Raw genomic sequence first — 20617 nt, 5'->3', positions numbered from 1 at the left:
GTAAATAGATTGTTGCAATACTCTGAATGGATAACTCTGATTGGAACTAAACATGATTTTTCAACACTAGAGCAGTGTTTTCTTGGAGTGACAAAGTGGCGCAGTGGGTAGCGCTGTCACCTCACAGCAAGAAGGTTGCTGGTTCGTGCCCTGGGTGGGTCACTTGGCATTTCTGAGTGGAGTTTGCATGTTCTCCCCATGTTTGCGTTGGTTTCCTCCGGTTGCTCTGGTTTCCCCCACAGTCCAATGACATGCGCTATAGGTGAATTGAATAAACTAAATTGGCCATGGTGTATGATTGTGTGTGAATGAGTGAGTATGAATGTTTTCCAGTACTGGGTTGCAGCTGGAAGGTGCATCCGCTGTGTAAAACATATGCTGGATAAATCTGTGGTTCATTCCGCTGTGGTGACCCCTGATTAATAAAGGTACTAAGCCGAAAAGAAAATGAATTAATAAATAATTTTATTCCAACTTTGATTAATAATTGAACATAAGGCCAAGCAGTATTGGCATGATCTTGTGTTCAAGGTCTGATCTTTATTGTTTAAAGGATGTGTTGTAGGATTTACTGTGTTTACTTGGTTGTTGTTTACTTATGTAAACACCTTAATAATATTATTATCCTATTCAGATTAAGGCAAATTATTTGGTTACTGATGTCCTTGTAATACTAGTCAATAATTACTATTTTTATGTTACTGTTAGGGGTACGCACACTGTAAAACATGATTAGCTGGTTTTATTTAAAATAAGCGAATAAACATGTTGCTTTTAAAACGATTAGATGACTTTACCTAAAAAAAAGTGAGTAAATACGTAGCCTTAACATTTTTAAGTAAATGAGCTACGTGCATAATTATGAAAAGTAATGTGTCGAGAGCTGTGGGAAAAAAACAATACGGGCGTTGAGTAAAAACGAAAAGCACCTGTGTGGAAGAAACCCATTCATTCAGATGCCAGGATGGCTCTCACGGCTCTTTCCCTACCGGTGGTGAGCCCCACATCCCCTGCTCCTCCCATGCTGGGAGAGGGCAGCAGGCAGACCTTTTCATTGCCTCTTGCCACCCCGGCACCTTGGGGCAGACGAACGGGTTTTTCCCCTGCCCGGGTAACTATCAAACACTCACTTTCCCTCTCAGCAGCAAAAGCATCCGAACAACGTGTCCCTCCATCTCCCGGGTTTTCAGCACCACTGCTTTTATACGGCCTGCTGGCTGTTGGGAAGAAGGAGGTGGAGAACCGACAAAATTTAAAGAATTTATTTAAGAAAAACCAAACAAACAGACGGTAGCTCCTCATGAAAACTGCCATCGAACTGAAAACAAACACAATGTAAACGTGTCCAGGCCTAGACCTTTTTCCTCATCCTCTGTCGTCACTCCTCCTTTTATTATCCAGAGCTCCTCCGCGGGACTCAAGGCTGGTGTGCGCCACAGGTGATTCTCGTTCTCACTCAAGCACCGGCCTCGCTACGTTCCCACGGCTCTCGGAGTCACGCCTCGCCACAACTAAGTAAATCCACGTAACACTTCCAAATAACAATGAGTTTACTCACTTTTTTTTAAGTAAGGTCAGCTTCTTGCTTTTAAGGCAATGGGTTTACTCACAGTTTAAGTAAAGTAAATAATCACTTTTACAGTGTATACGGTTGGGGTAAAACCCATTTTAAATGATAATATAATAAATAATATAAATAATTCTCATTAACTTCAGGCCGGAGCTGAATCCCTTCTAGCAGCAACCCTATATGTTAGTAAGTTCCTTTAAATAACCAACTGCCCCAAAGACACCATCTTCAATAAAATCCTTCCATGCATTCAGAATAATCGACCCCTAGTGGAGCTTAAATGAACAGCATCCGCTTGTGTTCCCACTGCCCTCATCTCTTTTCTTCCCTCGGTCGAGTGAGAACTTATGGGTTCTGGCCAGCAAGATGACAGCGGTACAAACGCTGGATAGATAAGGCTGCGACCCAAGGGCCGGCCGGAGGATGAGATGAATACATTACTCAGACAGCGACGAGGGACTAGGGTCAGTGCGGTTCAAGAACCAGGGCGCCCTTAACTAAATCTGCTGCATCTGTAACAAGGAGGGCCGAGGGAGAAGCGGGCACAAAGCATGTAGAGGAGAGAGAAAAACAGAAAGGGTGGGAGGGAGGGGTTTGTCCTCCAGAGCCCCCTATGGCATCTCGCCGCACTCCGGCAAGGTCTGCAAAATTGGCCGACGTCCCAAATGCAAGGCCTTTTTACCACAAGGCCCCACTCTATCAAGTCTGCAAGTCGAGATGATGTGTGTGTGCGTGTGTGTGTGTGCCAGCCAATGGCATCATTTATCCAGCAGGGCAGACAAAAACAAGCTGCTGCCAGTATTGATGGGCCCTCCTCAGGGCCCTCTGCGGATTGGGGTCGCCAGGTCAGCGGTCGCCAGCAATCTGGAGGTAAATGGAAACTGGGGGCTGTTAGATGTATGACCGGCCACCACAGAACAAAGCCCAGGTGTGTGAGTGTGTGTGCGTATAAAAGCAAGTGGCTCCCTTTCTACTATATTGTGCCGCTCTTCCTCTAACCCTGCCCTCTGTAGATAACCGGATTAAGTTCTTGTTTATTGCCAGGATTTTGACCTCACTTACTCTCATAACTTCATTGCGCTGCCTTTTCAGTGTAGTGCGGTATAGCAAGCTGGGGCAATTTAGAAGAATGGCATTGTGCTGCGAGGCTCACGCTTGGAGAAGTGTACCTCTTTCATTCGCTCTCACTGCATCTGAATGGCTGATAAAAGTGGGGGTGACGTGAAGGTGCTAGATTTAAAGTGGTTGTAATGGAGAGTCTAGACTTTTGAGGAAATATAGAAGTAGATTTTGAGGAAGTGAAAAATTTAAGGAAATCTGAGTGGCGTTTCACTATGCAACACTCACCAGCAACATGCTAGAGTGTAGTGAATGGGTTTAACGGTATTGATGCTGTAGATTGTTAGCATGCAAGCATCGTTGCAATCTTATAAAAGGACTAAGCAACCATCTATAGCAGGGATCACCAAACCTGTTCCTGGAGGTCCGGTGTCCAGCAGATTTTAGGTCCAATCCTAATCAAACACACCTGAACAAGCTATTCAAGGTCTTACTAGGTATACTTGAAACACCTAGGCAGGTGTGTTGAGGTAAGTTGGAGCTAAACCCTGCAGGGCACCGGACCTCCAGGAATGAGATTGGTGACCCCTGATCTATAGCAATGGTCTCAAAACTCAATTCCTAGAGGGCCACAGCTCCAACATAGGCTCATTCTGAAAACGTAGCCTTATATACATTTCTGGAGATTATTAGCCACATGTAGCCAGAAGTATAGACTGCATTTCATTTTTAAATGAACAGTATGGTGTGGTATGACACAGGGGCGGACTAGCTATCTGGCAATTCTGGTAAATGCCATAAGGGCCAGACCAATTTTTAAATGTGGGCCGGTCAGTTTTTTTTTTTTTTATATGTATTGTTTTTAAGTGCAGACAGCTTTTATTTCTTGCTAGATGCTATTATGTTGATGATAATAATAATAATAATTAATGTTAAGCATTTGACCCAATCAGCAATTGCCGCCTGGTTTCAAGATGGGCGACCCAATCCGAGGTTACCTGGACATAATCAAAATCTGGCAAGAATGTCATATTATTTCACCATCTGTACATTAAAATTAATAGAGAATGTGCGTGTCGGTGAGTGGGGCTGTGTCGGTGTGGTAATTTGTGTCAGTGTGGTAATTTGTGTGGCTACAGTGCCAGGGCTGATTTTTGTCCCAGTCCGCCCCTGGTATAACACTATTCCTTTCCAGTTGACCGCTTACCTTAAATTATTTTTCATGAATCCAACTTCCAGCTGTGCAAGAAAACATACAATCTGATGTGAGGGAAGTCATCTTTCAGTACTGACCTGCTGTATTGTTTTTAAATAGAGGAAACATTTTACAAGTAACTTTAATTCTAACTCGTTGACCTTATTCTTCACATTTCTTTATTCTAAATCTTTAGGAAATAATTTGGTACATCAAAAAGTGTGGTTATGATGACCACCCAACAAGCTAATCCAGCTAAAAATTATGCTTACTTTAAAATATCACTAAAATGCAGTATGTCAGTCTTATAATTAAATAGAAAATGACTGCCCACTTTTTGAGAAAAAGAAAACACCCATTTTACCAGACTGGCTACAGGCTTGTAATTCATTGTAGTTTTCATTTAGTCCAATTAAATCCTTTTAAATTTTACCTTAAAAATCATCAGCTAGATAGGGTGTAGTAGATGGGCTTAATGGTATTAATACTGTAGAAGCGGTTGTCCAAACTCGGTCCTGGAGTGCTGGTGTCCTGCATAGTTGAGCTTCAACTTCCTTCAACACACTTGCCTGGAAGTTTTAGTATGCTTAGAAAGAGCTTGATTAGCTAGTTCAGGAGTGTTTAATTGGGGTTGGAAATAAAATATGCAGGACACTAACCCTCCAGGACCGAGTTTGGGCACCCCTGCTGTAGAAGGTTTCTTAGTCTCTCTAGAACAGGGGTGCCCAAACTCGGTCCTGGAGGGCCGGTGTCCTGCATATTTTAGTTCCATGCCCAATTAAACACACTTGAACCAGCTAATCAAGCTCTTTCTATGTACTTCCAGGCAGGTGTGTTACAGGAAGTTGGGGCTATACTGTGCAGGACACCAGCCCTCCAAGAAGTTTGGGCACCCCTGCTCTAGAACATTGGTCTCAGACTTGATTCCTGGTGGGTCGCAGCTCTGCATAGTTTTGCTCCAACCCTAATCAAACACAGCTGATCCAACTAATCAAGGTGTTCATGACTACTGCTTTTAAGCAGGTGTGAGTTGGAGGTGGTTGGACCTAAACTGTGTAGATGCGGCCCTCTAGGAATTGAGTTTGAGACCATTGCTCTAGCACTTAATGTATCATTTTCTTTTTAAGGTCAAATCAAAGGGACAAAGCGGACCAAAATACAAGTGTAAACAAACGGTAAAATGTATTAGATAAGCTGTTGGGTGCTTTAAATATAAGGGCTAGAAAGATTTAAGCACTTTAATGGCCATGCCAAATTCCAGCATCTGGCTGCTAGATAGCACTTGCATTCAAATAATTCAACTTTCCATTTTAGCCTAATCTGGAGCAGAGCACAATATATTCAGTAGTAATTTGTTTAATTTAGGTTTATACATTCTATATCAATCTTTCTACTAGAGCTAAAGTTTACTAAGCTTCAATTGATTACTAAACAGCAAGCACAAAAGATGCAAAAGGGACAACACCTTTGCTGCATTCAGTGTCTGAATTCAATCTTTCAAATGGACTATATATAATTGATCTAATGTGGAGAACAGGGAATGAAGTACAGTGGCAGTTTTGAACACAGCCAGGGTCTATTTTTTGCCCATTTGATCATCTGCCAAGTGAAAATCATAAATCAGTTAAACAGCACGCCTCTGTTCTTTGCAACAACAAAAAAAGGAAAAAGAAAATTGTCATTTATTCATGTCCTTGTGGTTCCAGTTGTGTTTGACTTTCTTTTTTAATCCATTAACATTATTTGACTTATTACATTAACTAACAATAAAAAATATTAAACTATATAAAGAATTATACATTTAACACCTGCATCATTTGGGATGCATCTTTATAACAAAAAATAGCATGTGTAATGCATCAACATTTATATATATAAATGCATAACTTATATATGAAGAGTTCATCTGAAAGTTTCTTTTAAATTGAACATTTTTCTAAGGCTCCTGTATGTAGGTTCAGTAATTTTACTTGTATGGTGAAAAAAAAGTTGTTTTTTCATTGCCTTTAATGTGAAATATCTGAACATAAACATGTCTGAGAAGGCTGAGAAAAATGCTAATTTTAAGGAAAAAAACGTTTTATATTTGAACTCTTCATATACACTAACCGGCCACTTTATTAGGTGCATCTTGCTAGTTCTGGGTTGAGCCCTATTTTTGCATTCAGAACTGCCTTAATCCTTAATGGCATAGATTTAACAAGGTACTGGAAATATTCCTGAGATTTTGGTTCTTATTGACATTATAGCATCACGCAGTTGCTCCAGATTTATCGGCTGCACATCTATTATGTGAATCTTCCGTTCCGCCCCACATCCCAAGGGTGCTCTATTGGATTGAGGTCTGGTGACTGTGAAGGCCATTTGAGTATAGTAAACTCATTGTCATGCTCAAGAAATCAGTCTGAGATGATTCTCACTTTATGACATGGTGCGTTATCCTGCTGGAAGTGGCATGTGCGAATTGTAGCCTCAGTTTCCTGTTCTAGCCCATCCAAGATTCGTGTTGTGTGTTTAGAGATGATCTTCTGCATTCTTCGGTTGTAACGAGTGGTTATTTGAGTTACTGTTGCCTTTCTACCAACTGGAACCAGTCTGGCCATTCTCCTCTGACCTCTTGAATCAACAAGGCATTTGTGCTCACTGGTAATTTTCTCTTTTTCTGACTATTCTCTTTAAACCCTAGAGATGGTTGTGCGTGAAAATCAGCAGTTTCTGAAATACTCAGACCAGCCCGTCTGACACCAGCAACCATGCCACGTTCGAAGTCACTTAAATCACCTTTCTTCCCCATTCTGAGACACTGCTTGCTGCAGAGCCACTTGGTCTCCAATGAGGGGGAGCTTGAGCTCCAACTCCTCCTCCTGTAAGCTTTTTTAATGCGTACACCCACCCCACCTCTAACCCCAACCCCCAGTGCATCACTTGTAGAAGAAGTGCAAGGAAAGAGGAGCTGGAGCTCAAGCTCGCCCTTGCTGGAGCTCAGCTCTGCCCAAGTGGCTCTACAGTGAGTACCATTTGCCCATTCTGATGCTCGGTTTGAACTGCAGTAGACCATGTTGACCATGTCTACACGCCTAAATGCACTGAGTTGCTGCCTTGTGATTGGCTGATTGGAAATTTGCATCAACAAGCAGTTGGACAGTTGTACCTAATAAAATGGCCGGTTAGTATATATCATAAATAGACAATATTCAGGATAATAAGGAAAGCTCTATGTGGTCTGTTTTTACACAATGTCAGTGTTTATGGGTTTATTAAAACTAGATAAAATGCTAAAAATAATGTTTTCTAAGATATTAATGACTAGTGCATTGAGAAAAACCCCAAAAATACAATAGGCACATCAGTTTTGTCGGATTCTCTTCTTGCCAGAATCTTCTCTATTCTCTGCAAGCTCTAATACTTATGGCTATGTGGTTTTGCAAGCTCATTTAATAAAGGGAATCATGGGGGAATGTGAAAAGGGGACAGCAAGATGGCAGAAGAGGAGGAAATGCTGCTGATGGGAACCTGAGACGGTGCCCTTCCATTCACTCCGGTATCACTGTAACACATCATCCAATTTTCCGAGAGCCAGAGAGGGGAATGGGCCTGCATTTACATAATGCTGCGTCCTCACTATTTTAATTCAGTTCAAGCGCAGCCATGTGTGTGTATGCCACCGCTATTGCTGTTTGCGTGAGTGTGTAGCTGTGTGTTGTTGCAGGGCTCTTCAATCCTAATGCTAGATGAACTCTCAGATAAGTTCAGCATATAGTGCTCTTCAGCTGAAGTGCTGCCTTAGAGAGATGAGCATGTGCTGCCAACATATTTTCCACTGCATTATTAAACAGCCAATACTATGGAACGACTTGATACCATGACATAAATTAGGCCTGATTGAAAGATAAAATAATGATTAATATGGATTATGGATATGGATAGTCATAAACTGTCAAACATTCGTGTGCTTTGACTGTTTTTGTTATCATGAGCTGATATGAGATGCTGACAGTATGATAACCTTAGAAAAAAATATCACGATATCATGATATTGTGCTTACTGCTCTACAATATGTTCTTTTTAAATGTCTGGGTAAAAAACAACTACTTTATGACCTTAATAAAATGTATAAACTAAATAAAATAGTCGCAAAAAACACATACCACCATAGGAATGGTATAACAAAAAAAAAAAACAGCAGTATTAAAACCTTGTTTTTGCAAATCGCTGTAAACCTTGAAGCCGAATATGATCCAATGAATAAATAATTCTAATGATAAGAAAAATTTTCACCTTATAACTAAGAGCAGTGTATGAATTATACATTGACGATCGGGAGGTCAATCAAATCAAATCAAATAAATCAAATTCATTCATTTATTTTCTTTTCGGCTTAGTCCCTTTATAAATCTGGGGTCGCCACAGTGGAATGAACCGCCAACTTATCAAGCATATGTTTTAAGCATATGGCCTTCCAGCTGCAACCCATCTCTGGGAAACATCCATACACTCTCATTCACACTTTAGTTTAACCAGTTCACCTGTATCGCATGTCTTTGGACTGTAGGGGAAACCGGAGCACCCGGAGGAAACCCACACAAACGCGGGAGAACATGCAAACTTCACACAGAAACGCCAACTGACCCAGCCGGGGCTCGAACCAGCAACCATCTTGCAGTGAGGCAACAGCACTACCACCGCTTCGCCATGAATCAGATTTATGAAAGTATTTATATTACATCTAATTCATTAATAAAATGTATACGTTTTCAGTGTTTTGAGGCATACTGTATAGCGGCTATTTTAGAGGTTACTCTAGGTCAAACTATACAAACTCTATTTTTTCTTCTTTTTTTTGGCTACATGCAGATTTTACAAGAAACATGTTTTGTGAATACTTAAGATGTCTATCGGTGCTCTGAAACTGCCAGTTTTAGACTGTTGAATGATATTTTTACTAGCATTGATTGGCGCGATTATGTATAGAAGCCAAAAATAAATAAATAAATAAATAAATACAATTTTTAGAAAAATTATAAGGTCAGAATTCTGATTTATAAAATCAGAATTGCAAGTTATTAAGTCTATTTTCTGAGTTATAAAGGCAGAATTGCAGGTTGTTAAGTCTGAATTCTGAGTTATAATATCGCAATTCTGAGTTATTAAGTCAGAATTCTTAGATGTGAAGGCGGAATTGCAAGTTAATAAGTCTGAATTCTGAGTTATAAAGTCACAATTCTGAGTTATTTTATCAAAATTGCAAGTTATTAAGTCTGAATTTGCGATGCGGTGGTGCAGTAGGTAGTGCTGTTGCCTCACAACAAGAAGGTTGCTGGTTCGAGCCTTAGCTGGGTCAGTTGGCATTTCTGTGTGGAGTTTGCATGTTCTTCGGGTTCCTTCGGGTGCTACGGTTTCCCCCACAGTCCAAAGAAATGTGGTATAGGTGAATTGAGTAGGTTAAATCGTCCGTAATGTATGAGTGTTCATTCATTCCGCTAGGGACTAAGCCGAAAAGAAAAAGTATGATTCGATAAAAAAGTCTAAATTCTGAGTTATAAAGTCAGAATTAGAAGTTATAAAGTTAAAATTCTGAGTAATAACGTCGCATTTTCGAGTTATTCTGACTTTATAACTTGCAATTCTGACTTTCATTCATTCATTTTCTTGTTGGCTTAGTCCCTTTATTAATCTGGGGTCGCCACAGCGGAATGAACCGCCAACTTATCCAGCAAGTTTTTATGCAGAGAATGCCCTTCCAGCCGCAACCCATCACTGGGAAAGAAATTCTGACTTCATAACTTGCAATTCTGACTTAATCATTTTTATTTTATTTATTTTTTCTTATTATTATTTTTTATTCAGTGGTGGAAACGAGCTTCCATAATTGTGCATTCACAATTGTATAAACTGTTGTAGGGGATCAATGTATATTTATATTATACATTTTTAATTATTAATAATTAAAGATATAGATCAGAGAAAGCTATTTCTTACTATTAAGAAGCCACTGAAACTAATCACAGAGCCTGATACAGGTACTTCGAATCATCTTGACCGTCAGTCAATATGTTCACATTCAAAATATATGCTTGTCTGTCTTGTTTTAAAAGGTTTGGTTTAATCATGTGACTGAATTAAACATAGGTAAGCATCTGCTATATTTAGCCATTTTAATTTCTGTCAGCTTCGCGTTTAATTGAAGAATTAATAAACTATTATGGATCAGAGCAATGTTTTGTGAGTAACTGTTACAGTTTGTCGTATGTAGCCGTGTAATAAACAGGATAAAGAACATCAAGGACGGGGTTTACATAGAACAAAGCCCTTCAGACTTATACCACATAAGCCTGTCAGGTTTTATTTCACGATAACAATCTCCTGGATGTGCTTTATATGCTGTATATAAAATATCAAGATACACAATATGTTTTTATTATTATTTTCAAAAATGTGTTTTCTGGGTTATGTTAACACTAAGTCCAAGATTGATGCACATTAAAAATAAATTAGACCTCACAATGTGTCAACCCCCCTTCCTTACATCTTATTTTTATGTCCTTCAGGGGGGATCAAGCGTTAATTAGGGGGTCAACCCCCTTAAACTTCGCACTTGTACATTGAACAACATTCAAATAATAGTAAAGAAGAAAACGAGAAACAGCTAAAGCATCTCTAGTTCAACAAATTCAATAAACTGGGGTCAGTTTGACAGTGAAAACACATACTTTAGCGCCACCTGCTGTCGAAAAAGATACACTACGCGTTTTCAGGCGCCCGTTTGCACATTGCTTCTCAAAACTCACACAATTACTTGTACTAATTATATTTTAGTTAGGCCTATTAAATGCTAACGTTAAAAGACAACAAAAACAATCAGGATTAGCCTATCATTTATCAACAAAGAAAAATGTCATACTCACATATTTCTGTCATGAAGCGATATCAAATGATGCATCTTGGGCTGAAGATCGCTTGTAGGATGTTCTAGTTGTTATTTCCAAGTTTAAAACTTAATTTTCCGAGTTATCTGTAATGTAGCGTAAGCTAACAAAAACAAACCACGTCAGGCACGTCATCATCATGCCTCGCGCGCTTCTCGACACAGAGTTCAAATGCAGAGATTTCGACAGGCCTAACTTACATTAATTATACTCATAGCACACAAGAATAAACTTATTTTTTTTCACGAGGAAAGCAAAAACATTTGACATTTTATTACATTTCATTTTATTCCTCTCTTTAGAGCAGTTAAGTGTCCACAAGAGGGAGGCAACATACAAGCGTCACCAGCTACTGTAACGTTAGCTACATTGAGCTTTTCCTGCAAAGGTATGGGACTTCAAATAATACATATTCTTAAGGGATGTTTAGTACATCAATCAAATACTGATATTTAAGATAGGTATTTATAATTCTAATGCCATCCTGTCATAGAGGAAGCAGTATTCATATGTCTTAATAGCATTTGAGCTTGTGATTTATGTAATACACCATAAAACTGCGCACAAAGACACCTGACTCAAGGTCAAAGTCTTACACACAACATGGTTCTGAAGGACAGTTTAATTTGCCTTTGCTTTTGAAGACAATCGACATCCATCGTTTTAAAAGGTTTGTGAAATTCTCTACAGGTATGTACATGCTTAAAGAAGTATCTAGTTCCTCTAAAGTTTGTATTTTAGTTTGGTCACAATCAAACATTGTAAATTAGACGATAAAATTGAATGCAATGAATACCAGAATATTTTAATAATGTAATGAATTCATCAGAACTCTAGCGGGTTTTTTTTTTCCTTTGTTTTTTTCTAACATAAGAGCTGTATATAATGGTCAGTTTTAGATCCTAATGATTTACATTCCATTAAAGCATTACTTTCACTCACTTTACTGCAATTTATATCAAGCTTCTAGGCTATTTTACCAGAATAGCTTTAAAATAGCTATTTAATGGCTTGACTTAACTTGATTTGTAATGAAATGTGTTGTGTAACTTTTTTCAAAAGGCTGAAAGAAAAGAAGAACAATGACAGGATTACTTCATGCACAAAAACTCAAAGTCAAAGACAGTATGGATGAGCCTCCATGTAAGTGAAAAACAAAATGACTGAATAAATATAGAAATCTAAGCATTTAATTACAGCTTCAAGTCTTTTTGATTATGATGATACAAGCTTGGCACGCCTATTTTTTAACAGTTTCTAAAACCTTATCATGTTTGGATGGAGAGTGCTCAGCCATTTTCAGATCTTTCAAATGATGTTTAAATAGGTTCAAATCTGGGCTCTGGCTAGGCCACTCAAGGACATTCACAAAGCTGTTCTGTAGCAACTCTTTTATCTTGGCTTTGTGCTTAGGGTCACCGTTCAGTTGATAAATGAATGGCTCGGAGGTCCAGAGCATTCTGGAGCAGGCTTTCTCTAGAATGATTCTGTACATTGCAGCAGTAATCTTTTCCTTGTTTCTGACTAGTCTCCCAGTTCCTGCCTCTGAAAAACATTCCCACAACTGATGCTGCTACCACCGTTTTGATGATATCAAAAGAGACTTGAATCTTTATTTTATCAGACCAGAGAATTGAGTTTTTTTGTGGTCTGAGAGTCCTTCAATCACCTTTTGGCAAACTCTAGCCAAACTGTCAAAGAATTTAGCTACTCTAGTTGTTTGTTGGACGGCTGCAGAGATGGTTGTTCTTCTGAAAGGTTCTCCTCTCTCCACAGAGAAAAGCTGAAGATTTTCTTTATGTACCCTTTCCCAAATCTGTACCTTGATACAATACTGTCTCAGTGGTCTATCCACTGTTCCTTGGATTTTGGTGCTTGGTTTGAGCTCAAACAGTGCATCTAGAAGTTATTCATAGCGCTTCACTTTTACCACATTTTGTTTGTTACAGTCTTATTCCAAAATGGATAAAAAATCATTTATTTCCTCAACATTCTACACATAATACCCCATAATGTCAATGTAAAAAAAATCACATTGCAAATTTATTAAAAATAAAAAAAGCTGAAAAATCACATGTACATAAGTATTCACAACCTTTGCGTAATACTTTATTGATGCATCTTTGCTAGTAATTAAATGTTTTGCCCATTTGGCTTCCGTGTGGCCACTCTATCATATAGGCCTGATTGGTGGATTGCTGCACAGATGGTTGTCCTTCTGTAAGGTTCTTCTCTCTCTAAAGAAGAATGCTGGAGCTCAGACATGGTGACCATCAGGTTATTGATCACCTCCCTGACTAAGGCCCTTCTCCCCAATCCCTCAGCTTAGATAGCTGTCCAGCTCTAGGAAGAGTCCTGGCAGTTCCAAACATCTTCTATTCACAGTATGGATGATGGAGGCCAATGTGCTTAGTGGAACTTTCAGAGCAGCTTACATTTTTCTGTAACCTTCCCCAGCCTTGTGTTCAGAGGTCCACAGACAATTCCTTTGTTTTCATGCTTGGTTTTTGCTTTGACATGCACTGTCAACCCTGGGACCTTATATAGACAGGTTTATGTCCTATCAAATCATGTCCAAACATCTGAATTTACCACAGGAAAAAATCTTATTAAGCTGCTGAAGCATCTCAAGAATGATCCGTGGAAACAGAATGTACCTGAGCTCAATTTCAATGTACCTGAGCTTCACGGCAAAGGCTGTGAATGCTGATCTACATGTGATTTTTTTAAAATTTTTTTTTAGTTATTTTTTTTTATAAATTTGCAACAGTTTAAAAAAAAAATCTTTTTTTCACATTGTCATTATGGGGTATTGTGTGTAAAATTTTGAGGAAAAAAAAATCTTTAATCAATTTTGGAATCAGACTGTAACATAAAAATTGTGGGAAAAGTGAAGTGCTATGAATACTTTATGGATGCACTGAATATGTACTGTTAACTGTGGGCTCTTACATAGACAGATGTGTACTTTCTCACGTTATATTTAGTCAAATGAATTTACCACAGGTGGAGTCCAAATTGTGAAACATCTCAAGTATGATCATTGGAGACAGGAGCACCTGAGGTCAATTTTGAAGGTCTAGGCCAGAGATGGCCAACCCTGTTCCTGGAGAGCCACCTTCCTGTAGATTTCAGTTGCAACCCATATCAAACAAACCTGAACCAATTAATTAGGACCTGAACACATCACATGATAATTACAGGCAGGTGTGTTTGATATGGGTTGCAACTGAAATCTGCTGGAAGGTGGCTCTCCAGGAACAGGGTTGGCCACCCCTGGTCTAGGCAAAGGCTGTGAATATTTATGTACTTGATATTTTTCAAAAATTTGCAAAGAATTAAAACAAACATCTTTAACATTCTTATTTGGGAGTATTGTTTATAGAATTTGGAGAAAATAGAGATGACAAAATGTGTAAAAAGTGAATTTGTGTGAATTTTTTTGATTCTGTGTGTCTAAATCTCTGTTTTTATTGTTTCTCTCCAGCTCTGTCATCCTCTAGGGGTCATTTGTTTGAGGAGCTTCAGTGTTCAGTGTGTCTGGATGTGTTCACTGATCCAGTCAGCACTCCATGTGGACACCACTTCTGTAAGAGCTGCCTGAACAAGAGCTGGGAGAACAGTCAGGTCTGCAGATGTCCATTGTGCAGAGAAAGATTCAGTGACAAACCCAGTTTTAAGATCAACACTGGACTTGGAGAGTTTGCTCAACGCTTTAAGCAAAGGTTAAGCCTGCGAATATCTGAGGTCCTCTGTGACATCTGTGATGGGAGAAAGATGAAAGCCTTGAAGTCCTGTCTGGTGTGTCAGACTTCTTACTGTGAAACTCACCTGGAGCCTCATCGAAGAGTCCCGAACTTCATGAAACACAAACTGATGGAGCCTGTGATAAATATAAAACACTATATATGCCAGAAACACGAGAGACCTCTGGAGCTGTTCTGTAGAGATGATCAGATGTGTGTTTGTGTGTTTTGCACTGATGGAGACCACAAGACTCACAACACTGTTCCTATACAAGAGGAGATCAAAGTGAAGAAGGTATGAGTTACTAGCAGCTTACTTCAGTAACAAGATGTTTTGGCAGATAATGGAAAAATTCATGCAGAGAATTAAAATACCGGTGTATTTCGGTCTGTCTATAGATTCAGATGATGAAGACTCAGAGAGACATGCAGCAGATGATTGATGAAAGAACCAAGAAGATTCAAGACATCAAACACTCAGCAGACCTCAGAAAGGTAAGTTAAAATGTTTAACATTTGATGGATAATGTTTAAATTTTTCTTCTTTAAACTAAAATATTTTTCAGGAAAGCACAGCAAGAGAGAAAACGTCCACTGTTGAGCTCTTCAGTGATCTGCAGCGCTCCATTGAGAGATGTCAGGCCGAGCTGCTAGAGATGATGGAGGAGAAGCAGAAAGCAGCAGAGGAACAGGATGAAGAGCTGATTCAAGAGCTGCAGCAGGAAATCAATGAGCTGAAGATGAGAAACTCTGATTTGGATCATCTCTCACACACTGAGGATCACCTCCAGCTCCTGGAGGTCAGTGTCTCTCTGTCTGCTCACATCACAGGACAACACTCACACTCCTCCAGCTGAATGATTTCTTCTCTCTCCTGCTGTAGATTTACCCATCCATATGCAGCCCACCAAACATTAAGAACTGGCCTGAAACCAGTATGAGCACTGATGTGAGCTTGGAGACTCTGAGGAGAGCTCTGACTCAACTGCAGGAAACTCTGAATGAGAAAGTCAGCAAAACTGGTAGGTCACTATCATATACAGAACCCACATAATTTGACAAGTAATTGTTAAAGTTAGAGATTATATAATATATACATATGATGCACATATATCAAGCTTGTTCACAAAAATCCTAAAATCATATTATTGTGTTTTATGATTGACTTACCATTACAGTGTTGAGGAGGATGCAGCAGTATGCAGGTACAATGTCTGATTTTCACTTTGCTCATACTGTAAACAATACATGAACAGTAGTACTTTACATTTAACCCTCTATGGCGTGAATTTTTGTTTCAGGAGGAAATAAATATTTCTTACTAATTTTTGGGTGCTGGGGGGTCCCTTATAATAAATCAACGATAAATTGTGCTCCCCCTAGTCTCCCCATCAGATTTTGGTTTGTTGCCTCAGGGCAACAACGTGCAGTTTGGGCAGTAAAACACTAAGGTTTCCTGTATATTATTGTATGTGAAATCAGGTACAAACAAGCCATTTATACATTAGAAAGAAATTAATTTAACATAATATCAATAAGTAATATTTCATCAATAACTAGCCATAAATTATGTATTGTATGTTCCTGTGGGTTACCATTTGAATGTACTTATTCACCAATCTTTATTACTCACTCAGAAAGCATTTGTTGGTACATGTGAAGCAAAGGTGGGTGCCACATTTTTCTCACCTGGCTTTAGGTTAAGGGTGCCCAAACTTGGTCCTTCCGGGCCGGTGTCCTGCAGAGTATTGCTCTAACCCCAATAACACACCTGAACGAGCTACTCAAGCTCAAACTAGCATACTAGAAATGTATTGGCAGGTTATCAACTACATTTGGTTGGGCACCGACCCTCTAAGACAGAGTTTGGGCACCTTCCTTTAGATCAGCGGTGTCCAAACTCTGTCCTGGAGGGCCAGTGTCCTGCAGATTTTAGCTCCAACTTGCCTCAACACACCTACAAGGATGTTTCTAGAAAGCCTAGTAAGAGCTTGATTAGCTAGCCCAGGTGTGTCTGATTGGGGTTGGAACTAAACTTGGCTGGACACCAGCCCTCCAGGACCGAACTTGGACATGCCTGCTTTAGATAAACCTTTGCATCCAGGCTCTCTGTATCTCCCTTATTGTGTATCCATGATCATCAAGTAGGCTGAATCCAACCCTGCTTCAACACAATTATCTGTAGGTTTCAAACAAGCCTGAAGAACTCAATTACTGTAGTTTAATCAGGTTTTTTAATCCGGGTTAAAGAAAAACTGTGCTGAACTGTGGCTTTTTACAAGTTTAATTAGCATCTTTGAATGGAAACAGCTATTGTGACTCTTTAAGCTCGCTGTCAGAAGGAATGAGCCTCACTGCTCAATTTTGTTTTTACCTCCATAAAATGTTTCAACATCCATTTCCTGTAAGTAATAGTTGACAGTAAAACACAAAATCTATATTATGCTTATAACTACATTTCTGGACATTTCCATCCTGTTATGATAACCAGCGATCGCTCTCCGGAGATCGCTGGTTTCCACTATACCAGGACTACACTTTCGCATATCCCAGCACTACATTTTCATACATGCACTTCTTCCAGACACGCACGCCTGTTCATTCATCTAGCCTGATTACAATCACCAGCTGAACCTTGTCACAGACTGATAGCATATCATACAAGTCCCTCATGCACCCTTCCAGTTGGCCGAGTCTTGTTTTCCCTAGTGGGACATTACAACGCGTTTCCATGTCTTGTTTCTCCGTGTTAGACCGTAGCCTAGTATCCTTGCTATCCTGTTTGGCCGCCTGCCTTACGACCTATTGCCTGTACTTTGATTACGATTCTGGACTGTCCACATATACCCGTTTGCACCTGTATGACCACTGCTTGCCTGACGCTGAATAAACCAGCATATTGGATCTTACCTTATTGTATCTGTCACTCCCTCCCCGGTCGTTACACATCCATAGGTTGTTATTGTTTTACAAAAGTGGTCTAACTGCACAATGTTGTCCTAAGGAAACAAATGAAAAACTACCATTTTAGTATATAGATAATAATAAAAAGTGTATTTTTTTCAATCAAACATGCTTCTTTACATATCCATGCATATCACACATTTTAACATAAAGATAATTAAATTTAAACATGCTAAAAAGTGAAATCTATCATACATTCTGCTAGCAGTGTGCCCAACCATGTTATGGTCTCAAAAATGGATCTTTTGCCTCCAATGGACAGGTAAAACCTACACCCACCTCAAATTTCATTGGTCACAAACTTATTATCAGAGTTTTTTTGTTTTGTTTTTTTTGTGAGTTGTTCGTGGGTCAAAAATCTGGTTTGTTGCCTGAGGGCAAAACCATGCCATAGAGGGTTAACTTATCAAATGTATTAGGATATTTGCATTATGAAGATATGATTCATATTCTATGATCTCCTTTTCAGTGGATGTGACTCTGGATCCCGATACAGCTCATCAAAAACTGATTCTCTCTGATGACGGGAAGCAAGTGAGCACTGGGGACACTAAACAAAAGGTCCCAAACAACCTAGAAAGGTTTGATAAGTGTATCTGTGTTCTGGGAAAAGAGGGCTTCCTGACAGGGAGATTTTATTTTGAGGTTCAGATGAAGGGAAAGACGGAGTGGACTTTAGGAGTGGCCAGAGAATCGATTAACAGGAAGGGGAAAATCACAGTGGGTCCTCAGGATGGATACTGGGCTGTGGGTCTGAGGAATGAGAATGAATATTGGGCTTATGCTGCTCCAGCTGTCCGTCTTTCTGTAAGAGAGAAACCACAGAAGGTCGGTGTGTTTGTGGATTATGAAGACGGTCTGGTCTCATTCTATGATGTGGAGTCCAGATCTCACATCTACTCTTTCACCGGTCAGTCTTTCATCAATAGACTTTACCCATATTTTTGCCCCTTTCCTAATGATATCTGTAAAAATTCAGCATCAATAAATATCTCACCTGTTAACTGCAGTGGATGATTAAATAGACCTTAAATGAAATGCACAATGAAAACAAAGCATTGCTAGACTTATTTATCAGAAATTAATATTTCCTGAATTAATTTTCACATCTAATTTGCTTATTAGACACAGGAGACTACTACTTTTATATTTTTAAATCTACTTATTAAATTCTACATAACATAAAATGGGAACATTTGCAGTTTGACAGTGTCCTGTACATTATTGCAGACTTACTGAATCATTAGGAATAATCCAGTACGCAAAATATTCACACATGACTGAAATAATAAAATCCTGGGTCTTTCCTTACAATTTTTAGTGAATTATGCAAACTGTACAATGCTTTGATTCCAACTCAAGTGAACAACAGTGGGGATATTACTATTACAGGGGCAAATTATTGATTAATAAAAACTTTTTTTCTCGTTCAATAACCCAGTTAAACTCTGCAGGACATAGGCCCTCCAGGACAGAGTTTCCCCACCCCTGCAATAACCTGTATTGCATGTTGTATTTGCAACATGGATGCTTGTGTATTTAATGTGTAACTATAGGCTGCCATTAAGTCTAAACTGTAGACTTCTAAGTTGGTGAGATTGTGTATAATGTGTATGTGTGTTTGTGGTATACAGTAAGCTTACAAAACAATTCAATAACATTACAGAATACAAAACAGTGGAATAAATGTGAGTATTACTTTAGTTTGAGGTTTTGTACACAATATGGAGACGATTCAAGCTTTACTAGCTATTGTGCTGTTGTACTGAGCTTGCTTCAAAGAGTTAGGACTCCAACAATCCATGATTATAATTGATTTTATAACAATAACAACAACAAAAAACAGTGAACTTTGAGTTTGTGTATTACAATATCATGTTGTTCTGAAAACAGTAAGAATTCATATTTATAATGATATTAAATATGCTTTAATTTAATCTCCTTAAAACAAAGCCTAAATACACCTGATACAAGGTCAAAGTCTGATGTGTTTCAGACAAAATGGTTCTCAGTAGACTTTAATGTGTTTAATGCTTTTAAAAACAACCAAATAATAAAATACCAATATGTGCTGAGGCTTTTTAAAGATGTGATATTCATTTCTAGGTAAGTTACCGTATTTTACTTGCAGTAATGTGTATGTAAATATGGGTTCATGGACCGTTTAGAACATGTTCGGGCTGTATTTGTTTTGTGTGTAAGTCTAGGAAGTTAAATGAGTTACAGGAAGTTACAATGCTCCTGTACAGGAGGAGATTAAAGACAAGGAAAGATATTTATTTTTATATTCTTGGTTTAAATACTCCAACTACACCACATACATCAGTCTACAATTAAATATTTTTCAGTCCATGTATAAATTACGTAAGTGGAGCATTTAAAGACATATTCATCTGAAAGGAATATATACAGTGCTGTATGCAGCTGCTGTTTGTCGAATAATGAGGACATATACTATACCATCTGTTTTATAATTATACAATATCTGAAATCTTACATCAAATAAAATGTATGTTTCCACATTAAAGAATGTCTTATTGAATAATTATTTAATACCAAGATATTTTATAGCCATATGTAGCCTGCAACTATCAGTGTAAGAAAACACTGCCATAGTCACTTTCATCATGCTTTGGATAAAACTCCATGCAAATAAATGTATCATTAAATATTTATTGGATTCCTGTAACTGAACTTGATTTTAAACATCTTCTGAATTATTATTTTTATTTAATTTTTTAAAATATTAATGCTCAAATGATACTGAGCATGCATTTACCTTTTTATCTTTGTACAAAATGGAGACAATATCTTCAATATAAAAAATATAAATCTAGAAAAATTCTGTTTTAGAGTCTCTAATTAATTCATTGTGGTGAGTCATTTATGATTCACAAGAGGCTTCTAGAACGAGTATTTTAATTATAATATCTTTCTGGAATTTGTGTATTAAAAATGTTCATTCTTTATACTGGCATTACAGTTGTAATAAATGTGTGCATATAAAAATCAAGGAGGAATTGTGTGACTCAGAACACATGGCAATTACAGTTTGTCCTGACCAGAAAGGGGCTGCTTAATGTCACAGATCATGTTGTACCATTAGGACTTGTTTAACAATCGTAAACAGTTCCATGATTCACAGCTTTAAAAAAT

At 38.5% G+C, this 20617-nt stretch overlaps 2 protein-coding genes and 1 long non-coding RNA gene across 19 annotated transcripts in view; 2 read left to right on the top strand and 1 right to left on the bottom strand.

Moving 5' to 3' along the window:
* The window catches only part of mpped2a (metallophosphoesterase domain containing 2a), a 264905-nt gene extending 253797 nt beyond the window's left edge, over positions 1–11108 (bottom strand). For 5 of the 12 annotated variants that reach the window (XM_087259312.1, XM_087259313.1, XM_087259314.1 and 2 more), the window contains exon 1: positions 10731–11108. The gene's annotated coding sequence lies outside the window, so the exon portion shown is untranslated. The remainder of the gene's footprint in view (positions 1–10730) is intronic. The other 7 variants (XM_087259323.1, XM_087259320.1, XM_087259324.1 and 4 more) reach the window with 3 other exon arrangements.
* LOC147843062 (uncharacterized) overlaps positions 1–20617 on the top strand; it is an 812539-nt gene that overhangs the window by 135215 nt on the left and 656707 nt on the right. The gene's annotated exons all lie outside the window — the stretch shown is intronic.
* btr07 (bloodthirsty-related gene family, member 7) lies at positions 9930–19138 on the top strand. 6 transcript variants are annotated; one of them, XM_087260731.1, is made up of 9 exons: positions 9930–9954; positions 11054–11139; positions 11814–11894; positions 14239–14792; positions 14897–14992; positions 15064–15297; positions 15381–15519; positions 15676–15702; positions 17931–19138. In XM_087260731.1, exons 3-9 carry the CDS (start codon positions 11834–11836, stop codon positions 18476–18478), a joined length of 1659 nt encoding a protein of 552 aa, XP_087116857.1. In that variant the 5' UTR covers positions 9930–9954; positions 11054–11139; positions 11814–11833; the 3' UTR covers positions 18479–19138. The 6 variants fall into 6 exon arrangements, 5 of the variants coding, with proteins under 5 accessions (XP_087116857.1, XP_087116855.1, XP_087116854.1 ...); XM_087260729.1 differs by lacking the exon at positions 9930–9954 and adding an exon at positions 10374–10509; XR_015495432.1 differs by lacking the exons at positions 9930–9954; positions 11054–11139 and adding exons at positions 11286–11421; positions 16727–16974 and having other exon boundaries at positions 15676–15898; positions 17453–19138.

Source organism: Danio rerio, chromosome 7 (genome assembly GCF_052040795.2).
Source record: "Danio rerio strain M-AB ecotype USA chromosome 7, GRCz13ab, whole genome shotgun sequence".
NCBI lineage: Eukaryota > Metazoa > Chordata > Actinopteri > Cypriniformes > Danionidae > Danio > Danio rerio.
The sequence above is the reverse complement of the archived record's forward strand: the minus strand, read 5'-3'. Positions and strand labels throughout refer to the sequence as shown.

Bases quoted from the DNA above. Each gene is read 5' to 3' on its own strand.
- btr07 (XM_087260731.1), top strand. From the start codon at position 11,834: ATGACAGGATTACTTCATGCACAAAAACTCAAAGTCAAAGACAGTATG. The intron at 11,895-14,238 runs GTAAGTGAAAAA...GTTTCTCTCCAG, and splicing joins CAGTATGGATGAGCCTCCAT to CTCTGTCATCCTCTAGGGGT. The intron at 15,298-15,380 runs GTCAGTGTCTCT...CTCCTGCTGTAG, and splicing joins ATCACCTCCAGCTCCTGGAG to ATTTACCCATCCATATGCAG.